Below are 23,238 nucleotides of genomic sequence, written 5' to 3' on the forward strand. Positions count from 1 at the left end.
TCCACCTCAGCACCCTCTCCTCTACCTGTCTCCTCAGTCTCTTGGCCAAGAGCACAGATGCTTCTGGGAACTGAGGAATAGCCAGAACAGCGGGGTGGGTAAGCAGATATCCAGTTGCATAGGTTAGTTTTAAAATCAATCTTTATTCCCAATTGCAAGGAACTATTTAGACTCTACTCACCTTTGGGCATGTCAATGTCTTCCAGTAAGTTCTTGAAGGCATCTTCGTGATCCAGTCGTATTCGCCTACGTTCTGCCGCAAGGTTGTATTCTAGATAATCCTGCGCTGATTGAAGTTGGACTGGTTTTAACTTGACCTAAAAAAACACCAAACCACAATTTAGCTGAAAATACCGTTGCCCTGTTATATCATCTGTGTATTGGAAAAGTAATGAAAGCACTGTTATGAAGAACTTGAAAATTGCAAGCAAAATATTCATGAATATCTATCAATGTATGGAAGCTTCTAATTCTGGTAACTACTGCAAAATAAATTATAAAGGAAATAATTGTATTTATTTATTTATTTTGAGTTTTATATAGCACGAACAAGACCCTATGCGGTTGATAGAGCACTTTATAGTAGTATACAAAGAAAGGGATACAACATAAGGAAATAGAACATAAAGTAAATATGCAATATATAGATAGATACACATGGATAACAAACATCCAGGCCTAGAGAATAACATGGCGAGTAAGAGGTTTTGGGTGAGTAGGAGGGAGGAATTGACATGCGGGAGATGGTGCGATTTCTCAGTATGAGAGGAGCTTGTTGGATAGAAAAAGTTTTACTTCCTTCTTGAAAGTGGATGTGGAAGGGTTGCATCTGATTTCGGTAGGGAGAGATATCCAAATTTTAGGGGCAATTCCCGAGAAGGATCGGTGATAGGTTTTCTTTTTATTTTTTTATTTTGGAGGTTAAAAAAGTAAGGAGCCAGGGCTTCTGGTGGGTCTGTTACTACCCTATTGGGTCAATTCTGGGCCAGGTAGAAGGGCGTATTGTGGTGTAATGCTTTGTGGGTCATACAGGCAAATTTGAGCTCGATCCTGCCTCATAGGGTAGACATTTAAGAGACTGATCGGGTGATATGATCATGTTTGTTTAACCCGTGATGAGCCTAGCTGCAGCATTTACTTTATTTATGCAACTTGTAATGCACACAGCTAAACCGAAGGGTTTCCTGGTGCAGGACAGACATGGGTAGGATGTCCCAGAGTATTAACTTAAAAAAGTCAGAACTTCAGGCTTTAGCGATAAGTAAGTAAATAATTGCTGTTTCTAAGAGCAACAGGCAGAGAATTCCCCAGTTTTGGACCTAGGTAAGCAAAGGAGGGGACCTTAATTCAGGTTAGACGAAACCTTCGTACAGTAAACAGAGCTTGATTCGAGGATCTCAAAGACCTAATAGGCAAGAAAAGAACTACCAGTTCCTGGATACAGCATTTGCCCAATCCCTGTTTGGCCGTAAACATATAACACATTGCTTTAAACTCAATACGCTTAGAAACCTTAAGCCAATGCAGTTCCTGAAGCAAGTGAGAAACTGAAGCTGATTTCGATAAATGGAAGAGTATCCTTGCAGCTGCATTTTGAACAATATGCAAACGATAGATGGAGGTCTTATCAGCATCCAGGTACAGCACATTGCCATAATCAAATCTGGATATTACTAGGGCTTGGATTGTAGTCCTTTAAACCACTTAGGGAATTAACCAAAGAATCTTTTTCAACCATTTAAGGACTGCAAACAGGTTACAGTTACTTTAGTCACCTGTAGTTCCATAGGAAGCTTTTCATCAGTAGGAAAACTCAGATTTTTCATTTTAGTGGATAGGGTGGGCATAGTCCCTAAGGATTCCGGCCAGTGTCTCGTGCCCCAGAGAGAAGCATTGTTCCCCAGAACCATGACCTCAGTCTTGTCACCATTAAGCTTGAGTGAATTTTTATTCATACATGAGGGGATTTTCACTAAGCTCAGGTTCAGCAAAGACGGTTCATGGTTCGGTGCCGATGATAAAGAAAAGATGATCTATGTATCATCTGCATATGAAAGATTTAGTGTAGCCTCTGAATTGCAAGTGAGGTTCTCGGGAGGCCCACCAGGGTAGTACTACCATAATCCAATTTCAATAGCATAAGGGCATGTACAGCAGTAGTGAGGTCTGCCACGGGGAGGAAAGGTTTAAGTTTCCTAAGAATATGCAGCAACTGATGGTTAACTTCTCTAGTGATGGTGTTTTTGCATGGGAAGGTCTTTGTCCAGTGTTACACCAAGGGTTTTGACAGAGTCAATGATGTGTGGGGTGCAGTTTAGGGCATCAAGAAAAGGGAGCCATTTTTTGACGTAGGGGTGGAGGTGGGCTGTGCGATCAGTACGAATTCAGCCTTCAAGGCATTGAGTTTGAAGTGGTTGAGAGTCAGCCGCTGTTGCGTCTTTGTCAGGGTGTTGTTGAGGGTGTGGGTATCATCAAGGGAGGTAATTTTCATGTAGAATTGGGCGTCATTGGCAGACATGTGGTGGGAGATGTTGGAGAATTTGAGGAGTTCAGTTAGGGGCTCAATTTATAGGTTAAACAGTGTCAGGGAGAGAAAGAAAAGCCTTTGGGAAAGCCCAGTGACAATGGGGAAAGATTGTAAGAGAGTGTGGTTGATTAGAAGGTGCTAGGATCTGTTGTGAAGAAAGGAGGAGAGGCCCATCCCGTGTTCTATAAGTTTTAAAAGGGTAGCATGGTTGATGGTATCAAAGGCCACTGACCGGTCCAAAAGGATTAGGAAGCAAGATTCGTTCTGGTGAAGAGAGCATAGGGCATCGTAGACAATGTGGGCCATGGCTGCTACAGTGCTGTGACCCGAACTGATGTCAGATTGACAATGGCCAAGTAGCTGGAATTGCTCGCTGTGATTGTGAAGCTGCGGGTGCACATTTTTATTCTAAGAATATGGCTAACGCAGAGATGTTGGAGATTGAGGGGTAATTTTTGGGGTTGGATTGGTTGGAGTATGGTTTCTTTAGGATAGGGGTGACCTGGCCAATTTTAAGGCAGTCAGGGATGGAGCCTTGGGTGAGTGAAGCATTGATAATCCTAGTCCAAAGAGGGAGTACGAGGTGGATGGTTACCTTCAGGAGTTTGGAAAGGAGGGGATCGTAGAAGTGGTTGGAAAATTTCAAGGGTGACAAAAGATTAAGGATGCAGAGGGTTTTGAAGCTTGACCAAGTGGCATTATTTTTGGGTGGAATGTGAAGATGTTTCAGACAAGATTGAGGATCAAATGGTGTGTGGACTGGGGAGGGTTCACGAGGGAGTAGTTTGATAGCGATTTAGATCTCATTAGCGATTTGCATGGTTTTCTCAGTAAAAAAGGATGCAGAGGTTTTGCAGGTGGGTAGTAATATCTTGTCGGTGAAGGGGGGATCAGTTTTGCGGGACGTTGGTTTTTGATAATTTCAAAACTGTTTTTTGGGTCAGTTTGTAGAGTTTAGTTTATTTTGGAAGAAGACTGCTTTGGATTTCCTAATGTGCCTATTGAAATGCTGCGTCTTTGGCCAGGAAGGGGGGGAGGGGTGTACCCATGATTTTTCTACCAGTCTGAGGAGACAACGTTCTTCATTAAGGTAATGGTTAAACCATGGTTTGGATCTTTTCGAGGGGATTACTTTTAGTTGTTTGGGGCAAGGGAGTCCATGACTTTGGACAAGGAATTGAAGTAAGATCCTGGGCATCGTTCATGGAGGAGGGTGGGAGTAGGATGTTGTTACAAATAGCCGATGAGGTGCTTGTGTTAATGTTATGGGTGTCACTGACCCAATGTTTGGCTTTCATTGGTTGTCCCTTAAAAGGTAATTGCCTTTTTGTTTAGGGAGAAAGTGATGCAGTGGTGATCAGTCGCAAGGTAGAACAGAGACAATATGTCAGGTGTTTTGTATGTTTATTGAATTATCTATGTAGGTATTAACTGGATTTTAGGGTGCATGAATACTCTTATTGGCAATATTTCCCAAAATTCTAAGAGGTAATACCTGCCCTGAAATATTAGGGGTAGACATTAAGCACAAAATGTAATTCACACATGTGCAAATCCAAACACAGCATGTATCAGACCATGTAACACATGTTTATTTTCTTAAAAGGAATAATGAAATTCCTTTTACATCTTTTTTTTATATATGACACAAAAATATGCACAACAAGCTTTTTAAATCATTTAATAATGAACTGGAATAGCCAGCAAACTGGTTATATGCTAGCCTGTGTTCCGAGTTGCAACAACTGCCTTTATAGATTTACAACATACACATTGTACAGGATTGTTCAGTGTTCATTCTTTTACATCTGGCTAAAGAAAACCTTATCAGTCTCTCAGAGCTATTTGATCCACAAGAACCTCACAGAGACTCTGCTGCTGAATGAAGCAGATCAGTCTTTTTTTTTTTTTAAATATTTTTATTAGGTATTTACTCCATTCCCCCCCCCCCACCCCACTGGCTGCGTGACTCTTTACAAGCAACAAAACACCAATATTATTCTACATATCCACGTTCAGTACTTATAATATGAATCAAGAACAAACTAGAGAGAAAGAAAAAAGAAAAGGTAAGAAGCAAAAAAAAAAAAATGAAGGAAGAGAAAGCCAAAAAACAAAGGGTGCATTTTCATAAAAATTAATACATGAGGTTATCACAAAAGCAAATGCAACAAGCAAACAAATAAGACATAATTCAGGCCCCTATTAGGAAAGCAAGCTTAACCTTGCCATCTTCCAGCAATTCTACCCTTTCTTCCAGATTTCCATAGGTTCCCATATTTTTAGGCCTAGATTCCTCCCCCTTTTACCTTTCCTAGCATATATCCCCCTCTCCAGGTTATATATAGCGAGTAGCCTTGCCAGCCATTGATAAAAAGTGGGCGGTGTCGGGTCTTTCCAGGCTGACACCACGGCGAGCCTCAGCACAGCCATCGCCACAAACAGAAATTTAATGGCTACACCCTGCCCGTCCACTCCCAGGACTACCCTTGCCGGTGTCAGCTCTGTTGTAATACCCATCGCATTTTCCAAGAACTTTTCTATTTCCTTTTGCAGTGGTAATAATATTGGACACGTAGCAAACATGTGTGCCATCCCTGCTTCTGAGCTATTACAATGCGGGCATGTGATTCCGGATGTACCTCCCCATTGCGCAATTTTTGCTGGCGTGTAGTAAAGTGAAAAGATATTTTTATAGTGTTGCGCCTGCAGGCTGCACAGCATAGCGTATTCCTACCTAATTCTAATGAAAGCTGGAAGTTTTCCTGCCCTACGCCCAGTTTCTCTACCCATTTCTCTCCATGTTTCCCTAAATCATCCTCTCTGCTTTTTATCAATTCCGAATAGATTCTTTTGATCGTACAACCCCCTTGTTTCTCAACATATTCTAGCACCTCATATCCACCAAATCCCGCTGGACCCCCCTTTTTTCTGGCCAGAAAGCTCCTAACTTGTAAATATTTATAAAAGCTTCTTGTATCCACACCATACAGCTGTTATATATCCACGAATTGATGCATTCCATTTACCCCATCAAATCCTTAATTCTCACAATGCCCTTCTGACCCCATTCTCAGCAAATATCTCAGCTGGAAGCGTTTTGTTGCCTATTAGACTAGTGTATGCATTGTATCTTCCTAGTCCATATTTCTTGGTTTTAAATGTCGTCCTTTTGTAGTAGCTGGCTTCAGTATACTTTAGGAACAAGTTTTTTATTCCCCCCCCATCAATACTGCATATACCGAGGTACCCTCACCTACTTGCTCTGGTGCCCCCCCCCAATTAATTCCACCATATATTGAAAAACCGCTGCCCAGTGATACATTTTAAAATCTGGCACTGCCCAGCCACCTTTCTCTCTAGGGAGCGTCATGTATCTCTGGGCCCGCCTTGTTTTCCCGTGCGCCCATAGAAACCTATTTATAATTTGCTCCAGAGCAGTGTACCATTTTTGCTCAAATGTTAGCGGAATCGCCCGAAAGATATATAACAATTTTGGCAGCAACATCATCTTTACTACATTCGCTCGCCCCACTAATGTGAAAATACAGCTTCTTCCTCAATTTCCATTATTGCTTCCATTGGAGATGATGATATTATAGCCACATCGTCGGCATATGCCAACACCTTATCTTCACCCCCCATAGACTTTACTGGTGCAATTCTCCTGTTCCCCATTAATCTACGCAGCAGCGGGTCCAAATACACGGCGAAGAGCAACGGGGAGCTTGGGCATCCCTGTCTTGTGCCCCTCTTAATTTCCAACATATTCGTATATTCCCCATTAACCCTCACCCGTGCTGTTGGAGCTTGGTAAAGCACACGAATAGCCCGTATAAAATTGTTCCCTATGCCAGCCCAGCGCAAGGATGACCACAAATAGTCCCAGGAGACCCAGTCAAACGCTTTCTCTACGTCTAGCAGCATAACTGACATTGGGTTCCCTGAGACTTCTGTGGCGTCAAATAGTGTAATAACTCTCCGTATGTGTTCCGTCGTCCCCCTCCCTGGAATAAAACTGTGCTGTGTTTGAATCACCATAGTGTTTATCACCCTTGCGAGCCTCGTGGCAAGAACTTTGGAGAAAATTTTGGCATCTGCGTTTGAAAGTGTAATTGGCCTGTAAGAGCCTGCCTCTGTTGGTACCTTGCCTTTCTTAAGAATAATTACGATCTCTGCCCCCGCCCATGACTTCAGTATCGAGTGACCCTCCTGTGCCTGCTGCACTGTTTCCACAATATGCTTAAAAATCCCTGCCTGAAAGGTTCTATAGAACTCCACTGGCAGCTGATCTGGCCCTGCAGCTTTCCCTGCCGGTAGGCATGCCAGCGCATGCCTCACCTCCTCTTCCCGTATAGGTGAGTCTAAGTCATCCCTATCTTCCTGTGTAAGATATGGCACTACTATGTTTGCCAGGTAATCCTGGGTTAAGACCTCATCAGTTTCCTGATCCTCGTTATAAAGTCTGACATAATATTGCCTGAACACCTCTCTGATTCCAGCTGATTCCGTGATCAAACTCCCATTGCTATCCTTGATTTCCTTTATCTCCTCCCTTGCCTCGTTCTGCTTGGACCTAACCGCCAGAGTATGACCCACTCTTTCGCTATACTCATGGTAATGCTCCTTTCTTGCCGTGTGGAGCTCCGCTGCTTTTGCTGCCACGTTTTCCCCTGCTTCAGCTTTTGCACTGGCTAATTTTACCATAATCTGATCTATCAGTGCCCCTACCTGAATTAACGCCACCAACTCTGCCTCCAATTCTGCTACGTTCTGGTATAGCCTGGTCACTTTGGCCATCTCCTCTTTTTGCTTTGTTAAGCTATAACTAAGAGTTTCTCCGCGCGCACCTGCCTTAAAGGCATCCCAGGTAAAGCCTGTGGTAGTGCTATGCCAATTCGTCTCCCAGTAGTCTTCTATCCACTTTTCCATATGCTTAATATACTGTTCATCTTTTAAACCTGCGCTCAAATGTCCATTTTCGTGGAGGCCCATTATTTACCCTAGTCTCTAATGTAAGTATCAAAGGGTTATGGTCTGATATTATGCGTGGTTTCCTTTCCATCTTGACTTTCCCTATCAGCCTATTAGAGATCATAAAATAGTCTAGCCTTGCAAGGACTTTATGTGGTGCAGAAAAATACGTGGGACCATCAACCTGATTGTATTCCAAGCATCTACCAGGAAATTGTTTCTTGCCATTTGCATAATTGCCCTACACTCCCTTTTCTTCCGCCCCAGATATTTCCCTGATCCACTTATACCTAGCCCTCCAATGCCATTGATATTAAAATCTCCCCCCAAGATTACTATCAGGGGCCATGCCGGGAGCTCAGTATCTAAAAACGAGAAAATCTCTGGGTCATCCTCCGTTGAACCATAGATAGACCCTATCGTAATCCATTCCCCATTTACTTGACATTCCACAAGGACCCATCTACCCCATGCATCCTCTATTTTTTTCCTTACTATTACTTGATTTCTTTTTGCCAGTATTGCCACCCCTTTTGTCTTTGCCCCTTGTTTGGAATATGCCAACACCTGGAAGCCTAACTGATCCAGGAGATACCCCTTACTACCTTCTATATGCGTTTCATGTAAGCACATAAAGTCCGCTCCTGATGCTCTTAAATAGGCTGCAACGCGCTGCCTTTTAACACGATCATTCAACACGCATACATTAAAAGTGATGATTCTGGTGCTCATCTTTTTTTTTTTTATCCCTCTGCATCTTACCCAACCATGTAGTGCATTTGGTGCTTACACTCTTTCTTTTTACTTGTAGCCATTTGGTGCATTTGGTGCTTGCCCTCTTTCTTTTCACTTGTACGCCTAACATACCCCCTAGTGTCCTCCTACTGACCCATTTCCCTACTGTCTCCCATTCGAGCCCTCCCTTGCCGCATCCGAAAGTGTGTCCCGCAGCCCCCTCCCCCTCTACCCCCTCCCACAGAAACCCCCCCTACAGGCAAATAGGTCATGCATGACCTATGTGTAACTGCTGTGTATCCGTAGTTAGCCGCGCCCCCCTCTTCCGTCAGAATCCGTGTTCCATTTCAGTGCCCCGTGACCCATTTTATCCTCTTGTGTCCTACCCCTACATCATCTTATTATAATCCTACTTGCAATCCTATGTCATTAAATTTACTGGGATGTTGCCCTCCCTTGCCCCCTTTCTCCTTACAATCTACCAAGAACTCCTGTGCTTTTATTTCTGAGGAAAACATTCCGACCACCCCATTTATTGAAACCTTTAGCCTCGATGGAAATAGCAGATAAGCCTCAAGTCACAGAGCTTGGAACGCCGGAATCATTTGCATTAGCCTCCATCTTCGCTCCACAGTTGCATCGAAAAAGTCTGGCCGAGCAAAAGAGGTGATTCCTTCAACTGTTCTTTTCGCCTCGGGTCTTGCTCTGTCCATCACCTCTTGTCGCAGGATGTAGTTCCCAAGGAAGACCAAAATTGCTCTGGGCTTGCTACCTCCCGTACCTGCATAGCCCTGCTTCTGAAACAAGGGGAACCTGTGCGCCCTCTGTATCTCACTTTCCCAATTCCAAGTAGTCAGCTCTGGAAAAGCATGTTAAAATAAGTTAATCACAAAGGCCCGCACGTCTTGTTCCTCACTTCCTTCGGCGATACCCAGGAGTCTTACGTTGTTCCGCCTTTAGCGGTTCTCGAAATCTTCGAGCTTCCACCTCACATCTTCCACCATCTTCTCCTGATCCTCCTTGAACTGCTGCCACTTAGATACTTCGTCCTGTAAGTTTCCCATTCGCTCTTCCACCCTGGGCTACTCTACCCGCCATGTCTACATAGAGTCTGTTCATTTTCCTGAGAGCCCCTTGTATCTTCTTCGACTCTTGCCTTGCTTTTCTTGATTCAGCCCTGGCCTCTCCCTGCATTTGTTTCAGGGTGGTGAATAACAATTCCATAGTGGCTGGATTTGAGGCCACATTATCGGCTGCTTCCTGCTGCACGCCCGTGACTCCATTCTCTAGGTACAATTGTGATGTTGCAGAATAATCCCAGTCCAATCTTTTAACTATTTCCCCTTGCAGGGGGCTAACCCTTTTCCTGTGCTTGGCCTTGGATCCACCCCGGCGTTGCCTTGTCCCTATAGAACCTCTATGGTCTGAGGTGCTCTCTTCCGTGGAGGCCTCCGAGTCCGAGTTTGTGCCCGAGTTTGAATCTATGTCTAAATCATATGTTTAGCGCCCCCTGCTAGAAACTGAGGTACCTGTGTCTTCGTTTAGTGAGTAAAAGCACTCGTTGCTCGGGGAGCCTGGCGCTTCTTTCCCCACTCTCCCCCAAGCCTTGCATGTCCCAGTACAGAGTTTGCCCTGGATCTTGATTTCTCACGCTTTTTATCTTCCGCCTCCACCAGACAAGTTGCAGCCTCCTTTAACTTTGTCTGTATTATTGCTTTTCCCCCTTTCAAGACCTCAGTGGGTTTTAAAGCTTTGTCTTTCCTTAACTGCTGCCGCTGCGCCTTTGCCTGTGGTTGCGCCTGGGCTTCGGCTTGTGGTAGCATGTGTGCCATCTTACTAGCCAGCGGAATCTCTACTGCGGTGATTGCGGGGGACTGTTCCTGCTCGCCTTCCTGGCCCTGCGCCCCTAATTCCTCAGTTTCTCTTGTTTCTGCGAGTCCTCATACCTCCTGCTGATTTTGGGCCCCCGTTTGCTCCCGCTGACCTGATGCCTCCACAGCCAGTGCTCCTGCTCCTTGTTCCCCTCCTGGAGCCTTTATCTCAACCACCATATCTTTATTCAGACTACTTGTATTCAGCTCGATCATCTCGTTTAATCCGTCTGTCTCGGCATCTCCGAGTTCCTGCTCATCCTCAGCTCCACTCTGCTCCCTCTGCCTGGCATCCTGATTGATACCACGAGGAGTCTGGGCCGCCGTTTTCCCTGGATTTGACGGCGGTCTGACTAGGGAAAAGGCTTCGTGTAGCGTTGGTTGCCGGAGCGAGTCTTTGCCTGCCGCGTCCTTATTCTTTCCCACCGCAGGTACCCGACCTCTGACTGCTTTCCTGGCGATTTCTAAAGCTGTGTCCTTTTCGCCGGCGCTACAAACGGCTGACATCAACATGCCGTCAGCTGCACCAGCCCCGGAGTTATTTACAGTCACCTTCGCTTTTCTGCTCCCTGCCCCTACCCGTGCCAATGTAGACAAGGCAGGCACTGTCCCCTGCGTTTTGGGTCTTGCTCCTACAGCCATCGGTTGCTCCTTAACCTCCTTGAGCTTCGGTCCCCTGGGTGCCATTGTCTGCACGCTCCACCGCTGCCAAAGCCTCCTCACCTCTGTCCACAGGCACAATCTGCCTGCCACGAGATGGCCCCAGCTCCGCTCTGCGCTCAGGCAAGCATCACTCAGGTAAGCTTTTAACCAGCTGTTATCTTGTGACCATATTTTCTGCTCTGTACACCATTCTGAAGTATCACGCATTATTCGCTTGAGCCATCGGTGTCCGGGTACACAGGATATCGTTTCTTCATACCATGACGGTAGAGAAGGGAAGTGCGACCGTCCTCCTACGGTCCGTCAGCGGCCATCTTGCCCGACGCCTTCAGCAGATCACAGTCTTTTCATTGGTCACTGCACTCTGGCTATCTGATGGGATTGAATATCACACTAGGTATGTGCAACAAGAAAATAAAGCCCATCTGCCTTAGGGGATCATATTAGGTTCTTGAAAACCTGCAATCAATACGGCAGGTATTTTGGGGTTGACCATGTGCCTGACCGGAACATGCTGATGCTCATTTAAATTAAAGGTGACAACATTTTAGTACTTTGAAGATGCCCATATACAATGCATTTTGGTGTATGTAAGGCAGACCTTCTCTACAACTATTTTACATATTCTTATATGACTTTGTGAATTGGCACCAAGACATCTAAAATTGGAACAAAATGGATAATTTATGGAATATTCATATTCTATTAGTACAAATAGAAAGGACTATGTCTGTTATGCACTTCTAACAGGGAGTTGGACATTTCAGGGCTGACTCCTAAATGCAAGTAAGAGTACATAAAAGAGTACTCCTGTGTACTCCTTCCCATACACATAAATGCTTTTGTGAATCAACCCATTTTCTTTTCAACTGTACAGAGATAAGTTGTTGGCATGAGCCATGAGCCAATGTGCTTAAATGTGGAGTGTCATTTGGGATTTGAATGTTCCCTGCATGTAAATTGGGCGTTTTACCTTCATGCTAGTACCCAACTATATGTGAAACTGTATCATGTCATTTTAGTTGACCCTATCATTACGCTAATCTAGCATGTGCTCAGAGGACCAGGGCTGTCTCTGGAAATACGAGGTCCACAACCAGTTCAGTGAACCGGAGGGATGGACAAGGATTACACTCATTGCAGGTGTAAAACTAAAATCCATAACTTGGGTGAATGTATTATATATTTGTGTAGCGCGAGCATGGCTAACAATGCAACATTGTACAGGGTCGAAGGCAAGAATATAGGCATAGATGCATCAAGGTAAAATCCGCTTGCAAAGAGGCAGATTCTCAGAATCTGCCCCATATGTGCACAGATCAATGTCAGGGGTGCAACAGGGTATCCTTTGGACACCCCTGCACCCTTGAAATTGCATTCTCAATTTGCGATTCGCTAATTGCGATTCGCAAATTGAGAATGCCTTCCCAGTCAATCCTATGGGCCTAGAGGCAATGTGCAATTCGCAATTAAGGAATTTTAAGAAATCGATATTTTTTTAGTGATTTCTTCATGCATTGCATTGTGCTATTCCTTAATAGCGAATCGTTATTTTTCGCTATTAAGGAATAGCAAAATGAGTTCTTGATGCATCTGGGTGATAGTCAACAAAGGCTAAGAGAGTTTGCTGCGGACTGGATTGGTACGTCCTTGCTATGTAGTATTCTTTAAGGTGGTAGGTCATCAATGCTCTCCTAAATTGGAGACCAATTGAGGTGGTACAGACGAATGCAGGGAAGTAGTTCCAGATGATGGGTACGTAGATGAATCACAAAGCAGTATCCTTTGTTCTGTGCAAATCACTTAATCCTGCCGTGTTTCTTTAATTTGCCAAGTGCCACGTGGCCTCTCCCGCAGCAGTGTGCTACGTGCTGTTCAAGTTAATGCGATGTCGTTTTTCTCGTGTAAGTAGTGCGTCACGTGCCCCATGCATCCAAAAGTTATGTTTTCGGCAATAGTGTATTTTAGCATGGTTTCCAGCTCTTATATGTCGAATAACTATCCTTGGTAGCAGTTGTTTCTGGGCAAATCAGTTAATCCTGCCACCTTTCATTATTTAACTAGTGTGCCATGTGTTCCTTCCTCCCTATGCAGTGCATATGTAATCGATTGGCCAATGTTGTATTTTAGCACTCCATGTTTTTTAACAATGTTAAACTAGATTTGCTATCCTTTGTTCTGTGCAAATCACTTAATCCTGCTGCGTTTCTTTAATTTGCCAAGCGCCACGTGGCAGCTCCCGCAGCAGTGTGCTATGTGCTATTCAAGTTAATGCGATGTAGTTTTTCTCGTGTAAGTAGTGCTTCACGTGCCCCATGCATTGCAAAAGTAATGTTTTTGGCAATAGTGTATTTTAACACGATTTCCAACTCTTATACTTCGAATAACTTGTATAATGCAATGCTATTTCCTATTTTGCTTGCCAAATATATTTATACCTATTTTTTTAGGTTAATTGAGAGTTATCTAAGCTTTTACAAATAGAATGTTCTGTAAGTGCAACCTATCACCCACAAATAATTTAGATTAGCATACTAATATATAAGCTGTACACCTTCAGAGAAGGAGAGTTAGTACTTCTGACAAATTGCAAGCGAACAACAAGAAAAGGAGGCATTTTGGAGCATAAGTTTACTGGACCGTATCGTATTGTCGATATGCAAGAAAAGCTTGTAAAATTAATCAATAATGCTAGCAAAATGCCTTCACGTACAACTTATAATCTCGACATGTTGAATCAAAGCGAAATATTTAACATAACCGTTCATATGTCTCTAAAAGGTTTTCCTACAGATATTGAAGCGTCCTGAATAGGACCAATGACAGTTAGTGATAGAATCTAACCAAAGATAACAGGACAGCTATAATTGTGCTGTTTTTTGCATGCTGGTAATGATATTTCCAAAAACATTAATTTGTTGAAGATACATTTCTTTATGTTATTTTATGTTCATAACTGTTTTCGTTAGAATAGTTGTAAATAGGAAAGAGGGCTTTTAGGGATGACACTTATGAACGCCTACCGAGCGCGTCCATGATGCTCATCGGAAGCATATTGGTATTCGCATATAATTTTGTCTAACCATTAGTATGGTCCTAAAACGGTTGGATTGAAACCTCTGATGATTGCTTTTCAACCCCTATCCTATCTAGAACAATTGTTTTTATGTACATTAAAATTAAGCTTGGACATTTGTACAACATATACATTATTACCTCTTTTGTCAGTTTGCAGAATGTTACATAAGTCAGCAGCCAATTGCCAAGATTGAAGAAAGTATATCCTCCTGTTCTAGCTCATTACACCGATGTCTCAAACATGGAACGTACTAGTTGTGAGAAGCTGAATGAAAATTGCAATGGACCTAATGGAGTCATCAGGTTTGTCTTTAACATTTTATGATAGAAAATGTATAATAGCCTAGTGGTGTCATAAACTTCGAATTACTTGGTACTTTGTTTTGTCTTTGAATTTCTTTTATAAAAAGGCACAGCTTAAAATTTGAACATAGTTTAGTAAGATATTTCCATTATGTTTGTGAATTTAAAATTATGTTTCTTATCCTGCCAATACAACTTGTTTTGAACAGTTGTGACTGTCCTATCGATCGGTAAACCCCTGAAAACATGTAGAAAATATTGCAAATTAGGTACTACAATTTTTACCATTGCTGGTATGATGTGCTAATGTACTTCCTTTTTACATTTAGAGTCTTTCTCTACTATATGGAACCAAAAAGATTCAGGGTCTGATACAGGGTGGATCTCTGTATAACTAACGGATGATTAGGTATTAGGATGGCATACAGAGCTCCCAACTTTCTTACTTTTTCTCTTAAAGGGTTCCAAATTGGGGACGAATATTAGGCTGTTCAGTAGAGGTTGACGGTGTTGCTCCACTGGTACTTGGGCCTTCTCATGAAGCAGGAGGAGCCTCTCTCAATCTCCTTAACTCTTCCCTTGCAAAGTTGACCGGATGCTTGATCTGCAAGTGCTTTCGCATACTTGCAGTTCCACACCAGTACTTTTTATTGGGGTCTCCTCTTGAAAGCAGTCTTGCATATGCGGCAAGTAACTTTTCTTGCATTCACCTTTTTTAAGACTTATGGAAATTAATTTCAAAACATTCAATATTGTCGTAACGCACACAGCCAGACAAAAATGAACACTGCAACTTAAGTGCATTACAGAAAGGTAGCAAGCATGAAAATAAATAATTGGGTATTAGGATGGCATACAGAACTCACATATAAAGTGGTTTCCCAGCCTTCTTACTTTTTCTCTTGAAGGCTTGATAAGGTCTTCCCAAGAGAATTTGAAAGGAGAAAGTAGGAGATGAAGAACAGAGGTAGGACGTTATATCTCAAAGTGCAAAAATGGATAAAAAGGGTGGACCAAAGTCTGCATGTACAATGGCCAGAGGAAGTGTTTTGAGAGTGGGTACACCCAAGATAAAGTGAAGAGATTTGATTGATAAAGCATAGCAAAGGAGGTGGCAACAACGGGGAGGAAGGTCCATGGGTGGTGGAGGCTGGGTTTGTAAATCTGCTCCATCTATAAATTTCTCTCTCTCACAGTTTTAATGTCATTTTCTCTATCTTCATCTCTCTCTCTCACTCTCTATCACATCGTTTCTCTTTTAAAGTTATGGACGCTGCTGCGCACTCTGATGTGTAGAACCAAAGCTGAGTTGAAGTTGCGAACTCGGTTGGACACAGTGTTTACACAAAGTAAGCCGAGCGGCCTAGATATACAATACCTCCGATTAAATGTATTAGAAATAAAAGAGCGTATTTACAAACCCCTTGCGCCACTTTTGCGTCACTTTTAACATGAGAAAGCAACACAAAAGTGGCACAAGAGTCTTGTAAATAAGCCCTAAAGAATATTGTCCTGCATAATGACTTGATCTCTAACCTAATTCTGTCTCATCTCTGAATCATTTTAAAGACCTGTTGATCTGTAATGTAAATATGAGGCAGTAGGCAATGCTATACAGACACAGCTTGAACGTAAGCCTATAAGACAAGTGAAATGTATCAGGCACACTGCACACGTAAAAAAAAGTAAATATCGTCAAGTGTTACTTTGACTTGTAATGTTTCGCCTCATTTAGTCACATTGATCTAATTTTAAACACTAATTTTCTTTTTTGTTTTGCAGATTACCTACCGCACTTCTATTGGAGTCCATATCACATGTTGTTTCTTATATTGTTTTGTTAAAGTTATGGTTGTAGTTATTTATTGTATTGTTATCTTTTAGTTATGTTTCCAGTTATTTATTGTTTTAATAAAAGTTAATTTAAAAAAGTATATACGTCTTTTTTTGTGTGGGGGTAGCAGTCCCCAAAAGAAATGATATTTATAATTTGAAGTATAATTCTGAGGCTAACTCTTTACCAGATCTTTACCAGAGTCTATTGCTACAACTAACGGTTCCTATGGAAAAGTTTTAAAACTACAACACCATTAGCAACATAGTGTGTTGAACTTCTAACCTCTGTGCTCACTTAAGTGTTCCATGAACTGTTACTATGGTATAAGGCAGTAAACAGTTTGGAAATAGGGTTGAAAGGTACTGGCTGTACAGAAACCGTTATATTTACCCAGGATTCTCTACATAACAGAAAGGAAAGAAAAGTAAAATAGAACACTGTGTACCAGATTTATAACCCCCTTGCACCACTTTCGTTTCCAACCCCCCCGACAAAATTAGAAGTGTGCGGGCCTCAATGATGCCCCTCAAGCCCCAGGAACTACCACCCCCGGGAATTTGTGTATTACGGGAGGCACACTGCGTGGCCCTCCGCCTGGTGCCCTTGAGGGCCCTGGGTACTGCGACGGCCGGCTCCTGCAGTGTCCCGGGGTGCCTACCCCTGGGACACTGCTGTTTGCTTTGACAGGGCGGGACTCTCACGACTCCCGCCCTTCCATAGCAAACTTAGTTTGCATTTTGAAAGACAGAGCAACGAAATCTGTTCTCACTTTCAAAATCCAAAGCAGATTGCATTTCCACGTACAAATTAGCATCTCCCCATGCAAAAAAGCAATGCCGGCTCCCAAAGAATGCAAAAGTTCATCAAACAATGTTGCTAAATAAAACAGCAAGTTTGCTTGACTTCTCAATATACCAGCTTATCCTACATAATGTTATTTTCAATCACGTTCTGTTAACCAATAAGAATCATGCTTTTAAAAAACAGAAACATGCACCCTAGTTTTCAGTGTAGAATGTTGTCAAACAACCAATCATGTCTTTTCTGTTTTTCAACACTGCATCTTATCCACCATCTTAGAAAAATCTTAGTTTTCACACTGCCATTTCATTTACAGAGACCATCTGAGTGCATCAAGATCTCCTTTCAAGATGCTTAGACTGTGAATTGTGGGACACAACTATATTTTCTTGAGCCAAAGAGACTATAGAATGGGGTCTATTTACCACAACAATCTGCATTTTAATATGCATGGCATCTATAGGAGAGATGCTGTACATTTAACAGATGAAGGAAACTGAGTCTTCCTCATGAACTTTAGACTCTGCATCAGTGCTTACTTGTAGGTACTAAAATCTCTCAATAAACACAAGGGCTCTTTTTAGAGCCACCCAAGATCTAAACACATAAGCTTGATGTATATCTCAAAAATACATGGTTTGTTTTTTGGGGCGGTGGAATGCACGGATCGGATCCTACGTGCATCCCAGAACTTTTTTTTTTTAATGTTTTATTTTCTTTCTTTTTTTGCCCTACGGGTCCTTATGGGACCCCCTGAGCAGGCCTAGGGGGTCAGGGTGTGTCTACCCTGCCCCTGTTCACGTTTTGCACACATATTCCACTGACTTACTCAGCTTCACTTCTACCGAGGCACAAAATGGCTGCCACAGTTCCTGGTTTTGAATGTTTACAACCGCTTGACAGCCAATTAGCATTGAGCGCGTGATCGGGATGGTGCGCTTATAATACGATGCCAATCCTCGCACAATCCGCGGATCCACCGTGCCTATAGATATATAAATGACTTTAACCGTAATTTTCTCAGAAACTACTGAACAGATTGACACCATATAAGCAAAAGGCACAAGTCAGAACTGAGGACTACCTCTCTTCCAAATTTGGTGTAATTCCGTTCAGCCGTTCGGGCTGTAGCCGTGTCTAAAGGTCCTATGAGAAATTGCATGGGTAAAACACGTTTTGGAACCCCCCTTTTTTTTCAGCCCCCGCTTGACCAATCACCCCAAACTTTCAGGAAAAGAGCGGAACTGAGCTGGCCAAAAGTTTGGAAAATTTCAAGTAGTTGCATCAATCGACGCCAAAGTTATTGCCAATAGAATGTTGCGGTTTTCCTATGGATAATAGATTCCTACTAAAACTACCTACTGGCGACCGCCAGTAGGTAATATATAACACGAAATTCCAACCATCTCCGACTTGCGGCGAAGAAGAAAACTCAGACCACCACAGCTCTTCAGGCGAAGTTTGTTTTATTCACATCACAGCCGGCAACGACGCGTTTTGGGCTACCAGAGCCCTTGATCACATTCAGCTAAGTACAGCGCCATTGTACTTTTTTCATATATGCGTGTAAAAAGCACACCTCCTCACAAATGCATTTCTGGTCACATGATCATAAACATAGGCAACAGACTTTTGTGTCTGACGTGTATTAGCAGGTATCTTCGCGTAAATGCATGTTTATATTGCTAGTTAAAAACAATAGTGCATTTTAACTTAAGCAAAATCCAAAAGCAACAATTAATGTATAAATACAAAAATGTTAATCAAAGATAGAACATATTTTAGTTCATCTTAATTACTGGATAAATCCAACAGGAGAGTCTTTGTAAAGAATGTTTCCACTCTTCTTTTCGTAAAAACCTCACTAATGTATTATACATTTTTCACGGTATATATATATATGTACACACACATGTATATATAAATATATATATATGAACAAGCTCTCTCGTAGAGTGAAACGCGTCATCCTAAAATAAACAACGTCTTCCCTGTTTTCCACTGGTGGATTTACTTTTTTGAGGCTCGTGTTAACTGCTGGTTACGTGGTATTTTGAGGTCCCGACCGTTGGTTCCGATATCTATCCGGAACCTGGACTGTTTTCTATATATATATATACAGCTTTACAGATATACTCAGATCCTCTCTCGAAATCTGGTTGTTACTCCATTCTGTTTAAATTTACAATAACATTACAACCTGTTCATTTTTGAAACAATATTACTGTGGGTACTACACCCTTAATGTACATTTAAACGTAACATTGAAACTTGAAATGTTATGTGGCTAGTCATTAATAATATTTTCTTTAAACCAAACAACTGGGATAATGCATTTAATTTAGATACTCCATGAGTTTCTATCTCGTGCTGTGATTAAAACGCACTGCTTTTAAAGGGATCTACGTGTGATGTTTGTAAACACGTAGATCTTTCTTCCCTTTCCATGATAATGCAACTGCATATATACACGAGTAAAAAAACGCTGGTCATGTGACCAAGAGCCCGTGAGCTCGAAACGCGTCGATTGTTTATGCCCAAATAAACAACCCTTGAAGTACCTGATGGTGTGGCTTGTCTTCCTTGATCGTGATCGTGAGGATTCTGTTGATATATATATATATATATATATATATATATATATATATATATATTCACGAACAGTCCACTCCAATAAGGCTAAACAGAAGACCAGCACGCCATACCTTCAGCTTCAAAAGGTTTATTAAATTCGAGCCTCTACCCCCACAACAGACGCGTTTCGTCCGGAGGCTTCGTCAGTGTTCACCTGTGTAACAGTACCAAACGCCATTTAAAGCTAGCTCGTCATAGACATCAACGACGGTTTGTTGTTTTCAAATGCAATATGTAGCAGCCATCTTGTAATGTGCAAATAACGCAAAAATAAACATTTCATGGCGTGTAAATGACATAAAGTGCTCAGTGCAAGTTTAAAAACATTAGGTGACCAATGAATATATTTATCTAAAGTGCATGCATGTTTTATTTATCGGCAAACATCGAAAATTCTGCCTATTGTACTAGAGTGCTCAATCTCACCAAAGTTATATTGTGACATTGTTGTTACATATTGGCAGAATTTCTTCCCCAGATTTGAGCCCTGAATGGGCTGATAGGCCCCTTCTCAGTTTGTTCAGTCCATATATATATATATATATATCTTCGAAAATAGTCAGTCCTGAACTTCCAGAAAGCTGGCGATCAGAGACAAAAGGACCAAACGAATCCCAAGTTGAGGCAAAAAAGGTTGAATTATTCCAACAGAAACAGCAGCGCAGCGGACTGACCCGTTTCGGGCGGATGCCCTTGATCACAGTAAGGTATTACCCATAATGCCTTCTTTTTTAATGCATCTGTGCACACCATGTGATAAGTAAACAGTGACCAAATACTATATAGTAGGCCTTATTGCAGACTTGGTTTGTTTGCATTAGGGTATAGTGCCGATTCCACAATTTCCAAAAGATAAATAAATGAGATTTGTGACCATTACTGAATAAATTCTTAAACAATTCATATTTTTCCCACATAAATGCAAAAGAGAAAGGTTAGAGTCATTCAAACATGATTAAAACGATACCAGTAGAAAGTGCAATTATTGAGACATAATGTCCATGTGCAAATCAACGCATAGTTGTGCAAATGTCGCAATTGTAAACATTGTAAGTATTATAAATAATTACATGAGTTTATAGACCAAGTTAAAAGTAATCATATAAATACTTAAAACCACTAAATAAGTTAATCTAAAAACTATCCGTTTGGAAATACAAATCTTGTACAATGTAAACATAACAATTGTGCAACTTATGCAAATAATTACAGTACTGATAAGAATAAAACCATGCCGTTAATAGAAACAACAAGTTTAAAAACCCTTCACTGATGATATGGGGACATCAAACATAGATGGCAACCCCTCTGCTATCTAAATAATAGGCTTACTATAGATAAATACATGAGTAAAAAGATAAGTGCCCATCACAGCCCTGTGAAATGGTGTGTATTACTAAAGTAGTGGGATTTAATAATCCATAACTACGTCTAAAAAAAAGGAAAGTCAAATATATAATTGGGTGACAAAAAAGCCAACTAGAAAAAAATATCTCAAGTGGCAAAGAAAATTTTAAAAGATCAGTACTTCTAGTTTAGGTATAGGAGGATGGCCTCAATTTGATACTGTTGCAGATTAATGTCAATTCATGTAAAGCGGCAGGCAAATTTATCATCACTGAAAAGGAAAGAACTTTATAAAAAATGATAAAGGTCTTCCGTGGTGTTCAATCCATTCGGTACCTTAGTGTCCAGTTCTAGAATCATTCTGGATTCTAATTGCCGAAGCATTTTATCTCTATTCCCTCCCCTACGTGGTTTAGGGACTGATGTCAGGACAAAATAGCTGAGACACTGTAGATTATTATTATGTACAATTTTAAAGTGTCTCGCGACAGGATAGGAGCTGTCATTGTTTACGATCGCACAGAGGTGCTGCAATATTCTGGCGTGCACCTGGAGCCTGGTACTACCAACATATCTCAGGCCACAGGTGCACGCCAGACCATAAACAGCATACTCCGTTTTGCAACCGTAATTGCCCTTGATTGGTAATGGGACTGGACTAAAGGGAGTGGTGTAGGTGCTGGTATTAACACCAAATGTATATGCCCTGCAGCTTGTACATTTAAAGAACCCCTGTCGGGGTTGAAACCAGGATTTCTTTTTAAGCAACTCAGGGAAGGAATTGGATACATGAGAACGTAATGAGGGTCCCCTCATAAACGTGATGTTAGGATTTTTGGGCAGTTGTGAAGCTGGAACCCCGTCTGTCATCAGTATTGGCCAACTTTTAGTCAAGATTGACCTGATTTTTCTGTCTTGACAACTGTATGACGTTATGAATCTGACAATTGACTTGTCCGATTCTTCAACTGTATCAGGGATCAAGGTAGTTGGTTTAAACAAAGATTCCCTACTTCTTTGTTCCATCTTACTAACTGCTTTTTTTTAAACTGTTTCTTTGTATCCTCTGGTTCTAAATCTAGCTAGAGCCCCCATTGTGCATTTAGCTAGTTCTTCCTATATTGCTGCAGATCCTTTTGAGGCGAAGTAATTCCCCATATGGGATATTATCAATTACATGACGAGGGTGGGCACTGCTCGCGTGTCCTTTCTAAAAAGGGTTGTAGCTGTTTTGCCTGCCTTTATGAAAACCTTAACATCTAGGAAGTTTACAGTATTTCTACTTATGTTATAGGTAAACTTAAGATTATCTTCATTGATGTTAAGTTGCATGATAAACTGTTTGGCACTAGCTTCATCCCCCTTCCAAATTAAAAACACATCGTCAATATAACGAACCCATAATGCTACATGTTCTGAGAATATTTTGTGGTGTTCACCCATGAGGACCCGCTTCTCCCACCAGCCGACGTGCAAGCACGCGTAGCTAGGGGAAAAGCAGGCCCCCATGGCCACACCCCTCTCCTGTAAATAGACATCATTACCAAAAACAAAAAAGTTATGGTACAAACTCCATGTTACAAATCCACTAGCATCTTATTGTGGTTGTAACACTGCAGGGATCTTGTGCCAAGAAAAAATTCAAGTGCTTTGAGCCCTGTGGGATGTTCTATGCTCGTATACAGAGCTTCAATGTCTAAAGTAAGAAGTAGAGAGTTCTCTGTCCATGGAGCATTTTTCACTTTTTCCAAGAAGTGGCCAGTGTCCCTTGTGTCCAGGGATCTGCCGAAACGCGTCGTGAGGACTGGTATGAAATAAACTAAAATTGCACCGAGAAGGGTCTGTCTCGTTTTTATTTCTGACCCCTTCGAGGAGTTGGTGGCTAAAGTGAGTATCATTGAAATATATATATATATATATATATATATATATTCACTGAAAAAACCATAGGTTATAGACCATATATAGTTAGGAATTCGCATTTACAAAACCTTATTTTACTCACACAAAACCATTGAAATTCCATATATAGTTAGTTGCACTAACTATATATCGCGCACCCGCAATCCACTGCTGATGATGTCACATATTACATCATTCATGACATGGTCAGTGACATCACTGATGACATCACTGATGACATCTCAAATGACATCACTGATGACATCACTGATGACAACATCCAGTGACTGTATGTTTCTGTAAAGTTAAAATATGTCTTACATATTGAAGAATGAGTGGATGTATAAGTGTCTGGATGAAGGATTTAGTAGGTGCATGACTGACTGTATGAGTGAGTGATTAAATGTGTCTCACTGAGTGCATGGGTTAGTGACTAAACTGTCTTAATTTGTGCATCATTATGTCTGTTGTTCTGTAAACTGTTGCATGTGTTGATAAGTAGCTATATGAGTAACTATATGGGTTATTGATTGGTTGCCCAAGTATTTGTATGGGAGACTGAGTGT

At 41.7% G+C, this 23,238-nt stretch overlaps 1 protein-coding gene across 2 annotated transcripts in view; it reads right to left on the reverse strand.

Moving 5' to 3' along the window:
* The window catches only part of ACOT12 (acyl-CoA thioesterase 12), a 546,146-nt gene that overhangs the window by 258,171 nt on the left and 264,737 nt on the right, over positions 1-23,238 (reverse strand). For both annotated transcript variants that reach the window (XM_086960839.1, XM_086960840.1), the window contains exon 5: positions 182-317. In XM_086960839.1, the coding sequence (XP_086816965.1) occupies positions 182-317 (136 nt within the window). The remainder of the gene's footprint in view (positions 1-181; positions 318-23,238) is intronic.

This window comes from Lissotriton vulgaris, chromosome 3_1 (genome assembly GCF_964263255.1).
Source record: "Lissotriton vulgaris chromosome 3_1, aLisVul1.2, whole genome shotgun sequence".
In the NCBI taxonomy this organism is placed as follows: Eukaryota; Metazoa; Chordata; class Amphibia; order Caudata; family Salamandridae; genus Lissotriton; species Lissotriton vulgaris.